At 36.5% G+C, this 14,116-nt stretch overlaps 1 protein-coding gene across 3 annotated transcripts in view; it reads right to left on the bottom strand.

Moving 5' to 3' along the window:
• The window catches only part of CARS2 (cysteinyl-tRNA synthetase 2, mitochondrial), a 37,946-nt gene that overhangs the window by 8,869 nt on the left and 14,961 nt on the right, over positions 1-14,116 (bottom strand). For all 3 annotated transcript variants that reach the window (XR_015744580.1, XM_087938570.1, XM_026708281.2), the window contains 6 exons: positions 13,256-13,361; positions 12,372-12,455; positions 9,193-9,322; positions 7,677-7,810; positions 4,327-4,391; positions 2,815-2,881 (listed from right to left, as the gene is read on the bottom strand). Coding sequence is in view for 2 of the 3 variants with exons in the window: in XM_087938570.1 (XP_087794696.1) it covers positions 2,815-2,881; positions 4,327-4,391; positions 7,677-7,810; positions 9,193-9,322; positions 12,372-12,455; positions 13,256-13,361 (586 nt within the window). In the remaining variant the exon portion in view is untranslated. The remainder of the gene's footprint in view (positions 1-2,814; positions 2,882-4,326; positions 4,392-7,676; positions 7,811-9,192; positions 9,323-12,371; positions 12,456-13,255; positions 13,362-14,116) is intronic.

Genomic DNA, 14,116 nt, shown 5'->3' with positions numbered 1-14,116 from the left:
AAACAAGTAATACTCTGTTATCATTCGATTTCTATCTTTGGAAATTGTTCAAGGTACATACTGTAATACGAGGGCGAAGTAGTAATAAAAGAATTAACAGTCCAGATGTTGCAAATTATTGCTCTGGTCACTTATTAGCAGACAGATTGCTCTAAGTAGCACTAAAAGAAAATATTTTTAAATGTCCCTTGTTTCTTCATCTATTTTAGTGTCACCCAATTTCCATAAATAAATGGAAACAAGTTGTGCAATAAAATGGATTTTATGGTCCTCCTCATCTTCCAAGGTAGGCTCAAAGGAAAGGTACTGTAACGCTACTGAGTCCAATTTCAAAGATGTAGATGTTTCACAGCATTTAATAGCTTTGACTAAAATATAGATTTATTGCTTAGGCGCAAATGAGAGCGTGAATGCATGAAGGAATCTTTATTACTGTCCACTAATAAATCGAACAGGATTAACTAGATTAGCCAACAAATTAATAGTTTTTGAAGGAATTTCTTCAATCTTTCTATTACCTTCCTTGTAACTCTACCAGACCTATTTAAAGACAATGGAAAATTTCAGGAGGAAGTCACTGGGGGAATCTGGAACTAATAATCATCTTGTTCTAAAACAGTTTTTAAAGCTATTCACTTGTGTAGGCAAGACTGCTTTTCAAAAAATAGGAAGAGAATCCCACATTTTCTTCTTCTTTTTTAGTGTTTGAAATGGTTTCATCTAAAATCTGATCTGCTGAACCTGGGGAGTAGGAAGTGTCCCAAAGCAGCAATTAATCACTGAAAATGTATTTGCCCCATCAAACAAAATGTATTATTTCTAATGCCATGGATCGAATCAGAAAAGTCTCCACATTCCTAATGACCATGTGATTGAGAAATAAAGGAACTATCAGCTCCCAAAATAGACCGAAGCAGAAAATTAACTCCATAGGAAGATTAAAACCATACTTTATTGAGACTGGCTATAATAATAGAATTCTACAAGTCCAATTGTGCTCAACCCCTCACCTCCTTTTTATAACCTAATGAATTAGGAAGGTATCTCTCTAGCTACTTCTAAATGTTATCTTGCTTTCTAGACCTGAATATCCTTTAGCCTCTTTTGCCTAGGTCACCCTTCTTAAGTATTTCCATCAACTTCAACTTGCTTATTCTCTACAGATACTGATTCGCTTACCATTATGATGTTATAATAAGAGGATTACTGGCTTTGGGGGAACCAAGGTATGTGACGTAAGGTTGACTGACCAGAAGTGTTAGGCAGCCTTATTGTTAATACCCAGAAGGATGGCTTGTCTGAGTGGGAAAGCCTGATTGTGTATAGCAATAAAGCAGAAATTGAGCAAGCAAGCAAGAGAAAAAGGCTGTGTGAATGCCTGCAAGGTTATTAGGCAGATAGGGTAAGCAGACATAGTGATTAGGTGGCAGAGACAGAACACATATAATAATGGTGGGGGGCATCTTTTTCAGATACAAATGGATTTTTGTGCTGATATTAGATCAAAGGAGAAGGAATAATGCTTCAGGGCCATCATAGATAGACCATATTTTGACAGATTTTACAAAGCCTTCATGCAGAAATTCTTGGAAAACTTTGCTTTGTTCTCATCCCTCAGACTTGGCATGATTTGCTTGTTATGTCTTTGCTTTAGATCAAAGCACACAGATGGAGATATGTTTGATATGCATTTCAAATATACAATCAGATATTTTTATGTGCCTTTCCATGTGCATCTATTACAAATAAAAGCAGCAATGTCGTTGATGTTCCAGTTCGGATTTTAGTAAATAACCAATCAATGTGATATTGTAGTCTTGCTGTTAAATAATAAAAGAATCCTTTTATCTAACAGATTTACTGTATGTCCTGCTTTTCCTCTAAGTCAGCAACAAAGGTGGGATTCAAAAAAATTTACTACTAGTTCTGTGGCTTGGTGGGTGTGGCAAGGGAAAGATACTGTAAAATTTCCATTCCTACCCCAACTCCTGGGGGAAGGTTACTGCAAAATCCTATTCCCTCCACACCCCACTAAACTGCTTTCCAGCTCCATTTTCCTGTGCAGGGTAACAAAAGAAGACCCAGCCGATCAGCTGGGACTCAAGAGGCAGAGAATAGATGGGGGCGGGGGCCAGTCAGAGGTGGTATTTGCCGGTTCTCTGAACTACTCAATATTTCTGCAACTGGTTCTCCAGAACTGGTCAGAACCTGCTGAATACCATCTCTGGTCAGCGATCCCCAATCTTTCTAGCTGGGTGGACCAGCACAAACAGCAGGGGAGGGGATGGTTTTACACATGCACACCACTTTCACAAATGCAGTTGCGCGCCCACCCACCACTTTCATGGCCTGGCTCTGGGCCAGGGATTGGGGACTCCTGCTCTAAGTGAATTTCTTCTTGCAATTTTCCCTACAACAACTCTATGATATGCAGGTCTTTTCAAGGTACTGAAAATGTATTTTATTATTGAAATCTGCCAATGAAATTAAATGGGTCATAGTATGAACTGTAAACAGAACATGGATTTAAACCACAACTTCATCAAAGACGTCACTAAATACTCCTGCATCAGTCAAAACTCTATCAATTTCACTATGAAAATAGAACCTAGCCTTTCTCTTCAGCTGGAAAAAGATTTTAAAATTTAGCTGAAATTAAGAATGAAATAACATGACTTGAAAATTTAAAACTCTCCCCCGAAAACATTTTAAAACAAAAGTAGTTATTTCAGAGATATGCACACAAAGTAAGCATCTAATTCATTAACAATATATATCTTGTAAAGCTATCTTTAGTCCAAGAAATGTTCTTACCTGAGCTGTATTTGGTCCGCAAACAAAACATTCTGAATTGATCGGATGAAAATTCTTTTAGAAAATCCTAAGGAAACAAACAAAAAAAGAGAGGAAAGAGACTCATTCCTGATTCTGCTAACAGAGTTGGATCATGAAGAGTTTGGCAAGGCATGGATGATGGATCCCATTTCAGAATTCAAATGCTTTCCATCATATCTTAACCTCTAAATTAAAATGTAGCACATTGTCAACTTCATGTTCATCCAGACATGCCAATATTTGCTTAGATCTAATTATTATTCAGGTTTTGAACTGGTACAAATCTGCCCAGACCAGTTAGCAACACTGATTATTTTTTCATATAAATAATGCTATATATATAATTCATATATATAATACATACACGCACACGCACACGGAGAGAGAGAGAGAGAGAAATACAAGCACACTGAGATCTAGGTGCACTGCAAGAATGAATGTATACCATCTCACACTGTAAATAATGCATACACACACAGTTTCTAACCCCAGGAAAGGTTTCTGGTACTCAGCTGGAAAACTTTTGCCTCCACGACTCTTTTTCCTTTTTAAAGATGCTCTTCCATTTCTACAATCATCGTTAAACCCCAAATCATGAAATCTGACAAAGCATTTGGGGCTTTTTCTGAAAACAAAGCATAGCTCTACTTCTTATGGGTACAGAGATATGGAAATGCAAGACAGCAAAAGCTCATCATGACTCTGTCCTGGGTAACTAGCAATGTTCTTTTCCATTCCCACTCGTCTTTTCAGAAATATTAACATTTTAGAAATGTAAAATACATTAAAACTAAAATTCAGCAACCTTAGGATAAAGAAAACTGAAAATATGTACCATATTGGCATACAGTAATTAATTTCAATCTATTATTGTCCAAAGTGAAAGAGATTCGATTTCCTCAGTGAAAAGGGCCAGCACCATTTAGTGGCAAGTCAGCTGACCAGTGCTGTTTTATATATTGTTTCTGGTAGGATCGCTCAGAGAGTCAAACAGGGAACAGAGCTTATTCTCTGATAAGAGGAACAAGAGATGGATAGTAACGCAAGTAAGAGATGTAGAAGGCAGAAAACTGCAAAGAGTTGCAGATACTGTGGCATGCTTTTGTATCTTGAATTTGCAAGAAAGAGGACATACAGTTACAGCAAACACAGCGATGCTTTTTTAAAAAATTGAATATTTGACTCTTTGTCCCAGTGGCCTCCAAAGAGTAAATCCTGCGTAATAATACACAGGACTGTACTGTTCATTTTTAAGGGTTCCGCCCAACTTCAAATAATAGAAACTGGAAGCTTTTATTACTCTGTCTTTATATACATTTGTCTTAGATGCACACCAAATTTGAAGAGAGCCCAACGTTCATGTGTTCAAACTCTTCACACTTAGCCTCTATAAGCCAATTCCCATCCACCTTCTACACAGTCCAAATCCTTGCACATTCAGTTTTGCCCAGAAAAACACTATTAAGTAATAGTCTGGTAAGATTACAGTACCTTAATTGTAATGTAGTTTTTTAATGATTTGGACATTTTTTTGCTTCCTCTAATATGCAGATGTCCTGGAATGAAAAAGAAAGTTGCTGCTTTGTTTTAAAAACAAAAACTGCTCCAGAATTACAAAAGACAAAAGAAAATTATTTTTCTTAATAGGAGATAGGAAAACAAATAATGAAACTGTTTCAACACTCATATTTAAATATGTATCCATTGTTTTTATGTACCAATAAATACTATGAAGAATTCTAAACCTTACATATATAAAAACTGATTTTTGGTAATTGATAGGAATGTGTTTTATGATAAAATTTAAGTAATTAAATACTGTCAAATAGAGAAAACTTCTCATTTTCTATCAATTAATTAATCACAGGATATATTTAATGGCAAAAAATTACTCCTTAAGATAACATCCCATGAAACCTTTTGTATATCATTTAGTCCACTCTTTTGGGAAAAAATAACATACTTCCTGAGATAGAAACCAACTCAAATTTCTTTTACAGGCTGTAGTTCAAGAACTTACAGCTGTTTCAGTATTGCTGGATTCCAACATCCATCAGTACATTTCATAAATACTGCAAGAAAAGCTAAAAGCTATTATTATTAAGTTTAATTCTATATTCTGTTACAGAACAATGACCATTTATTTTCTCAAACTAATAATTATAGCCAATTATTAATTCACACCAAGTAATAGAAACTTTGTAGAAACTTTTAAAACCATCCAATGTAATGAATATAGCAGCTTCTATCCTGGTAATGTTTATTTTCATTCCAGTCTTTAGTATTTTTTATAAATAACTCAGGGTGGCAAACATACATTAAGATATACATATTAGATTCAAGACATTAAATATTTAAAAATTACTATATCAATTTAAATCAACATCCAATCTGTTTCCCTTGTAAAATTCTGAATCTTTTATCAATTGTAACACTAAAAACTCTGTTGTTTCCTAAACCATCAATAAGAACAGTAAAATAATGTGTAAGAACTACATGCTGAAAAACTCAAAACACTTTAAAAGACTTGAGGGAAATTGGCCATTCAAGAATTAATGTCTGTTATATATGTCACTTGTGTTGTGATGTCATTAAGTGATCAAATTACATCAACTGCCCTAGACATTTGGACTGTTGCAAAAGCAATTCCGTATTTTTCACACTATAAGACACACCTGACCATAAGATGCACCTAGAGGAGGAAAACAAGAAAAAATAATAATCAGGTGGAGCCTGAGAGGAACACAGATAGGTGTCCTCTCATGTGCCAGCTCTGCCTATTGACTCCTGCACTATGGAAAAGAGACAGAAGAGGCGGGCAAGGGCAAGGACAAGAATAGAAGAGGCAGGGTTCAGTACTGTAAAAGGATCCTGCCGTCACAACCCAGTTACTATTCACCAAAGGACCGACACACAGACATTTCCATCACTTTGGGGGGAGGGGTGTATGCATCTTATGAAGTGAAAAATATGGTACATTTGAAATTTTAAATTAAACAAATATTAAAAAGAATCACCCTGAATAGCTGTATTTTCATATGTGTGTGTGTGTGTGTGTGTGTGTATATATTTAAAGATAACCAATTTTCATCTACAAATCTGGGTATGCAAAGATTTGGGGCCCACAGTTACATTCAATATTTTGGAAAATACTATAATGGAAGCTCACAAAATGGCTGCCATAGCTGGGTGTTCTATTCATAAAATGGCTATCAAAGAGATTGTAGCCTATTGCAAAAACCCATCTCCCTCAAGGACAAAGGAATGAAATTGTTACCCCTATCTCCCCAAGGTGTTTCCTATTATTCAATTTTACTTTTGTATTTTCCTCCTCCAAAATGCAAAAGGCAAGTACCATTTTTATTTTCTGGGACTCAGATACGAGATACGAGTTCATCATTTAACGGCAAGAAACTATGTTTCTGGAGGACAAAAACACAATGAAAATATTTGCAGAAATATTACCATTTTTTTCAGAAATAAGTCCTTCCTTCCTTCCTTCCTTCCTTCCTTCCTTCCTTCCTTCCTTCCCTCTTTCCTTCCTTCCTTCTCTCCTCAGAACTCAAAATATGTCTTGTAGTAGTTCTATGTAAATATTTCCAAGAATATAATGGCTTGAATCTCAATATTATTTATTTATTGAATTTAGGTACCGGCCATCTCATTTTCTAATATCCATCATCATAATGTAAGTTCCTATTAACTTAGTGATTCCAAGGAATTTTACAGTTCCTCTTGAGCAAAGTGGCCAGCAATACAAGAGGGTGTAATAGTAAGATCTAAAATTGGGCAGAAGTATCTTGTGTAACAAAATTCCATTCTAGCAAAGTGCTACTGCTCTGATTGAATAGCTCTTTATCCTTACATGATGTTTTTAAGAGAATCTCCAAATGCCACAAGTCTTGAAATATGTTCAGAAGGAAAGGGGACAGCAAAGTCAACTTTTATGAATTTCCATTAGTTCTGGAAATCAGCATCCAAGTAAACTTTTGTCTTAAATTCTTATGTAACCATCCAGATGGATAGATGAGCCCTGCACTGTTCATCTGTGGAAAGTCAGCTAGAGCTACTACATGCTGTTGAAGTGGCTCATGCTATAAAATCTGCCTAAACCTATACCCTGTATCAGTGGTTGCTAACATTTTTGGGCTCCTGTGCCAAAAATTGTGCACACACCAGCACACATGCACTTGCGTGCCAGCACCCAGAATGCAATGCGTGCCCCCCTCCTCCCGCCCCCTGCACATGCGTGTGCAATCCCCCTCTCCCGCCACCCCCTTACCTGCACTGAGTCTCACAGCTCATTTTTCGGCTAGTTTGAAGCCTTTTTCGGCCTAACAGAGGCTTGGAAAAAGCCTCTGCAAGGCTATTCAGGCTGAATTATAGGTCTGTTTCGTCACTTCCGATATGTGGGCTTATAACTCGGTCTGAAAAGCCTCGCAGAGGCTCTTTCCAAGCCTCTGGGAGGCCAAAAAAGGCCTCAAACCAACCTAAAAAAAAACCAGCTGTGAGGTGCACACATGCGTGAGGTAGGTTTGCCTGAGGTTCAGGTGCCAGCACAAATGGCTCTGTGTGCCACTTGTGGCACGTGTGCCATAGGTTCGCCATCACGGCCCTATATGGTAGAACAGCACGAGATAAAAGCAACCCCAATAGTTTCAACAAGGAAACATCTTGTAGTAGGCCATGAAATAAGCACACTTTATGATAGTCACTGTATATCTTGATTTATTTAATGTGTTCTTCAAAGTTCACTGTCCTTCACAGCTATGTAATGTCCTGAATTCTGATATTTAAATAAAAGGAATAAAAAAATTAAGTTTAGTTAAACTAGAACTTACCAGAATGTAGAAAATAATTTCCCCATTGTTCACACTGATGATAAGCTTCACATTGAGCAATTTCATTTTCATGATGAGGAAATGCCAGATCTATACCACCAGTATGGATATCCAAATGTCCCCCAAACACTAGACTATTAAAGTAATAATTAAAATAAATAAACAATCATTAGATTTAAAGAAATGTTAATAATGTAATAAAAATGGTATCTAAACTACTGCTTCAAATCAATAGAAAATTGGGAGCCAACCTGGGAATTTATTATTCACAACTTTCAAGGGACTTTCTTTAAGCCATTTGCTTGGATGCTGCAATATGTCCAAACTGTAATAGATCTGATTTTTTACATGTTTGTGCTTTATTCAAATGTGCCACTAAATGTAGCCTCGCTCTTAGTATTCAAATTGTCAAAAGGAAATGCTAGATTATCTCTTAAAGGCGTAGACTGTGCTAAAATGTTTGATACAGTAAAGAAATATCTGGCTCACATCAATATTACTTTTACATTAACATCCTCAACTTTACAGACTTCAATATAGATTTAATTATACTGAATATTAATGGATTGTATATTACTTATATATTAAACTGAATTGGAACTATTTTCTCTCCATCCATTACCTCCCATTAATTTAATTGAGCAGTTCCTGGAAAAGCTAAACTTTCTGATGTCTTCTTTACATTGTGAAGGACAAATAACACATTGGTCCTTATAAACATAATTGCTGCAAGGGATTTTCCTAGACAAAAGGGGATACAGAGCTATTTGCAAAATGTACAATTCTGCCTTTAAAAGCTGTCTTATTTGAGGCATTTCCTTTCATCAGGCCCAAGGAAATTGACCTGGGAGAGGAACCAGTACATTTCTAAACTGCTTTCCCTCACCACGTTCAACAAATTTGATCGGTTCAGTACAAAGACGTAAGGCATATAAAACACAAAATAAATTCTTTACTGAAACTCTACTCAACAATCATTTTCATAACCCACAGAAAAGTCTGTCAACGCCTTCCCATTCTTTTATTGCAGTCCCCCCAGATCATCTACAAGCTTGGCTTCAACCCAAGAGACATATGTCACAATCAATCAATCAACATTCAGGATGACAATGCTATGGACCACAGCAGTTAGTTTAGAATTCAAGCTGCAAAGGAGACAAAAAGCTGTTGGCATTAGTTAGCCATCATGCCATTCAGAAGAGTCTGCTTCCAAGTGTGCACTTAGAACAGTCCCGAACTGCAATTAATCCTATTAACTTATGAATTTATCAAATAAAAACATCTTTGTGGTTTTAATAGTTATTAATATTACTTTATGTTGCTTTATTATTCATATATTGTTTTAATTCCTGATTAGGAACCACCCAGAGTTTGATATAAAATGAGCAGCTGCATGTTTTAAGTAAGTAAATAAAACAAATAACTGACACCCCACACTGACCCTGTAGGGTTTCTGCCAGCACTGGTTAATATGTTATTGAACAGAAGCAAGAATAGGAAATAAAAAAGAGCTGACCTTGATATTGTGGAGCATTCAATGTGCCAGCCAGGTCTTCCTTTCCCCCAGGGGGAATCCCAGCATATCTCATGAGGTCTGGCTGCCTTCCAGAGAGCAAAATCCTTCTTGTGACGCTTATCAATAAACTCTGTCAGTAAGAAAGAGTGATGGCTTGATTAAAGAGAAAAAAAATATGGAATTCAATGTTTCAAAGAAATCCATCAAGAACTTGTAGTGTAGACGTCATGGGCCTCATTTAGCTAGAATGACCAGAAGGAATCCCAAATACAGGTAGTTCTCAATTTACAACCATTCATTTAGTGACTGTTCAAAGTTACAATGGCACTGGGGAAAAAAAAAGACATATGACCAGTCATCGCACTTATGATTCACAACATCCTCATGGTCACGTGATCCAAATTCAGGCATTTTGACTGACATGTATTTACGATGGCTGCAGCATCACTGAGTTATGTGGTCAATCGTTTGTAACCTTTCCAGCCAGCTTCCAACAAGCCAAGTCAATCGAGGGAGCCAGATTCAATTAATAATGTGATTCATTTTAACAACTGCACTGAATCGCTTAACAACAGAAACTTTGGTCCCAATTGTGGCTGTAAGTTGAGAACTACATGTGCACAATTTTAAAAAGTCTACATCCGTGAACTCCACCTATTGTCTGTGTAGGTTACCTTACTGCTAACTCATGCATTAAACTTTCAATTTCTATTAAGCTTAGCTAGAATTATCAGCAGTAGCTAGCATTGTGCATTGGAATGAAATTTGTGTATAAGAGAGCAGGATTAAATGCGCACGCACACCCTTATCTTTCTTGAGAGTCTTCCAATTTCCCATTTAAATTGTTGGGATTTCAGCATTCTTTAATGCTAAAAACATCAAGTCATAGTAAATGTAAAATAATAGATATTGATGCAGCAGTGGATAATTAAAGAAAGTATTACAAGCTGGAAAGTTTTTGGGACCGCTGTATAATGTATCTGGACATACAAAAGAAACCAACTGAAGTCTTAACAATTTAAAGGGATGTACAAATGCCAAACTAATAGAGTGACCTGGATAATTTTCTGATATTGTATTTGCAAAAAGGCTTGTTAAAGCTCTGAAGAATTTTGTGAGAAGGAACAAAGACAAAATAAAAACAAATCATGTTTCGGATGCTATATGAAAGGACTATAGATCAAGATTGTTAAAAGTAACACTTAATAGACTTTTGTTCGCAAAAATTGAAATGATGAGGTTTTAAGGATCTGTATATAGTTAAGAGATGGGATATGGGAAGAAGCAATCACCTGTATTTTAGGAAAAGATGATAAATTACTAAAATTGCTTATACAGGTAGTCCTCAACTTATAACAGTTCATTAGTGATGATTCAAAGTTACAACAGCACTGAAAAAAGTGACTTACGGCCATTTTTCAGAGTTACAGCCTTCGCAGCATGCCTATGATCATGTAATCAAAATTCAGATGTTCGGTTCATATTTATGACCACTGCAGTGTCCTGGGGTCATGTGATCAATTTTTGCAACCTTCTGACAAGCAAAGTCAATGGAGTAGCCAGATTCACTTAACAACCAGGTAAGTAGCTTTATCAACTACAGTGATTCACTTAACAACTGTGGCAAGAAAGCTTGTGAAACAGCAACACTCATTTAACAAATGACTCACTTAACAACAGAATTTTTGGGCTCAATTGTGATAATGTTGAGGACTATCTGTTCTTGTGATAATGTCTTTACTTTTTCCTTTACATTTTTGCTTTCTCTCTATTTTTTCTTGTCTTTTTTCTGCACCTTTTTTTCCCCTTATTTTTTAGTTTACATTAGACTAGCTCTATACCCGTGCTTCGCAACAAAACGATGTGATTGGGCTTAGATTTCTGGGACAAAAATAAGGGGAAAAAATGTGTCTCTGCCTACAAGGCTTAAAGAAGGTGATAGCATCCATCTGTATTCATCTGGCTAGCGTCCAGTCAATGAGAGAGTTGAGGGCTGTTTGGAAACTGAAACAGTATTTGCTGTGTGAGCAAGAAAGAGACACCACGAAGTCTGGGTGTGGCTTTGCTCAACTGTTCTGTACTAAAGCTGCTTGGTGTTCTGAAACTGAAACTCCTCTCCTCTGCTTGTGTTTTGCATTTGGAACAGATTTCTTTTCAGATGAGGAGGGGAAGTAGAACTCCTTAGCATCAGAGCGTATTAACAATAATATACAAAATACTAATGCTCTGATGGTCATTTTGAAAAATCCTTTCTTAGTGAGCACTTAGAAGCCAACAGGAATATATGTGCCAAATTTCAAATTTGTAGGCTTTACAGTTCTGGAGATTTTGTGATGATGCGTGAATGATATTTTGCTTTTATAGAGAGAGATTTTTATCATTGTAGTTGTAATTTTTAATAGAATTACTACTGTAATTTTTAATAGAATTATTACTACTTTCCTTTAAAAAAGGAAAGTATCATACAGCAGCAAAGACTGCCTGTAAATCTGCCTATCCCATGCATGCTTCCAAGGAAAAGATGCTTGGGGTCCAGTCTCTCAGAGAAATCACTGACCAAAAAACCCCATCTTTCTCTATGATGGGCTCAATGCTGAGGAACCCTTTGCCTCCAGAAGGTTGCCTATCACCTTCTTTAAGTCTTGTATAGTTGTCAAGACAAATTTGAACAGTTCTGGGGAAGTAACTTGGAGCGGATTGTCTAATTCCTGACATTTCTATAGAACATTATATAATATAATGAAGCTGGATTATAATTTTCATCTTGTTTCCAATTTGTTTCTACTCACTTTATTTGTACAGTTTATTTACTACCAAAATTCTTATGGAATCCAACGAGTTCACGGAAATAAAAATTATTCTCATTAAACAAACTATATGAAACATAGTCTGACCTCAGTCATGCATCTGCCAAGATAACTATGAAGATTAACTTGTGGGGAAATCTTGCGTTATGGAAATAATTCTACAGCTGGTCAAGACTATAGTTCTAGGAAAGAGTACAGGAAACACTTTTTTCCTATTTTTGCTATATTGCTGTTACTGCTTTATATACTAGGCTGGTTAATATTAAGATCATTTTAGGGCATTTGCAAACTCCCCAGGACCTTAGTGAAAAAATATGTATAGTAAGTAAATAAATAAACTTGTACAAAGGTCAGGAGCTGTCAATAACATACCAAATTCCTCTTGGGTCTCAGGATAAATATTTGTTAGCTTTCCGTATCTGTCTCCCCTAGAACGGACATCAAAATAAACATTACCTGTCGGAAATAAACAATTTGATCTTATTATAAAGATGGGAAATATTGGTATTCTACTCAAGGGAATCATCAATCAATGCCTCTATTTTTAGGCAACTATTCATATTATACATAACAAGCAAAGCAATGGTCCTTTGGTCCAAGGTATGCTGTTCCCTGGAGATGGATATGTAGTTCCCCAGAGATGATGGCAGGTAGCCTATGCTGCCCACATTCTAGTACCAAGGCAGGAGATATTTCATAGCAGACCCAAGAGACAAGAATACATTAATGGAAAAACACACTGAGACAAAGACCATGCCAAGGATGCAGATTTCTCAATCTCCATAAATAGTGAAGGCAAGCATATTCTACAAGCAAAAATTGGAATCTGGTATTGTGTTCAATGACAAATCTGGCGTCAGGTCAATTTGCTTCTTAAAAATGGTTTGCTCATGTTTCTATACCCTATTATTTCCAAAGTCCCTTGCCAGTAAAATAGTAAGCCCCCAGCCAAGAGAAAGAAGAGGGGGAAAATGTACAAGTGGTAGAGAAGCCAGAGGAAAGGCTGCAGGGATCTAAGCTCTAACTTAGCAATGTAGCCTGTTAGCCTGCACTTCATCCTTTGATAACGTCTTTCAACAAGCCGTGCGTCACAATCATCAATAAAAAAGGTAGCACTCATACACAAAGGCAACAGTGTTACTAACACTCATCTTCTCCATACAGGTGGGCCAAGAATGCCCCAGCCAATTCCAAAGCAACATACTAACTGAACTGCAAACACACCACAGGACTACCATAAGATTGGGAAGTCTGACCTTGTGAAGTTGCATAACCATATCCATTACTAATAAGTTGCTGTATAAAAGAAATGATCTGAGGAACATTTTCAGTTACTCTCATGTAAATTGTGGGAGGAAGGACCTATGTAAAAAAAGAGAACTATATATTAAGATGATTAATAACAGCTGATTATAGTGATACAAGAGCAATGGACTGTCTCTAAGGGAGAACATCAATTATCTTAAAAGGTTAAATCTTGACAACTGAACCAAAGTTTATTAAAACTGAGATGTTTTGCTATTCATCCAAGTAACTTTTTCAGTCAAAATGAAAATTTGGGTAGGCAGAGAGTCAGACAGGCATTGGAAAGAACCAACTCTTGCCACACTGACTCAGTTTTAATAAACTTTGGTCCAGTTGCCATGATTTAACCTTTTAAGATAGAATTGCAAGTTCATGACTCTCGGCACCTAACAATAATTAAAACAGCATTAAAACCATAAAAGTGAAGATACAATAATGCACATGTAATTTGTAACTGTCAATCTAAATGTTGCAAAGGCTCCAGATTCCCAGGCCTGGGACAGTTCTGAGCAGAGTATGATTCAATGATTTCCACCTCATTTTCCCTCCACTGTTTCTACTCTTTCATCTCACCTTCTTCTTATCCCTCCAACTTTTATATCTATGCACCTGCTGAACCTCCTTTCCTTTGTCTGTCTCCTGGCATTGCTCCCTCTTTCAGCCTTTCCCCGTTTTCCCAAACATAAATGTTCCTTTCTTTGTGTCAGCAGACATTGTCTTTCTTCTCAATTCTACTTACTTCTCTGCTTGCCCTTGTCCTCAGAAGTTATCTCAGCCACAGCCTATCTATTGTTGCACCCAGAATTATTTTT

This window comes from Pseudonaja textilis, chromosome 8 (genome assembly GCF_049901715.1).
Source record: "Pseudonaja textilis isolate UNSWEBS1 chromosome 8, rPseTex1.2, whole genome shotgun sequence".
NCBI lineage: Eukaryota > Metazoa > Chordata > Lepidosauria > Squamata > Elapidae > Pseudonaja > Pseudonaja textilis.
Note: the sequence above shows the minus strand (reverse complement) of the source record. Positions and strands in the feature narration are given on the sequence as shown.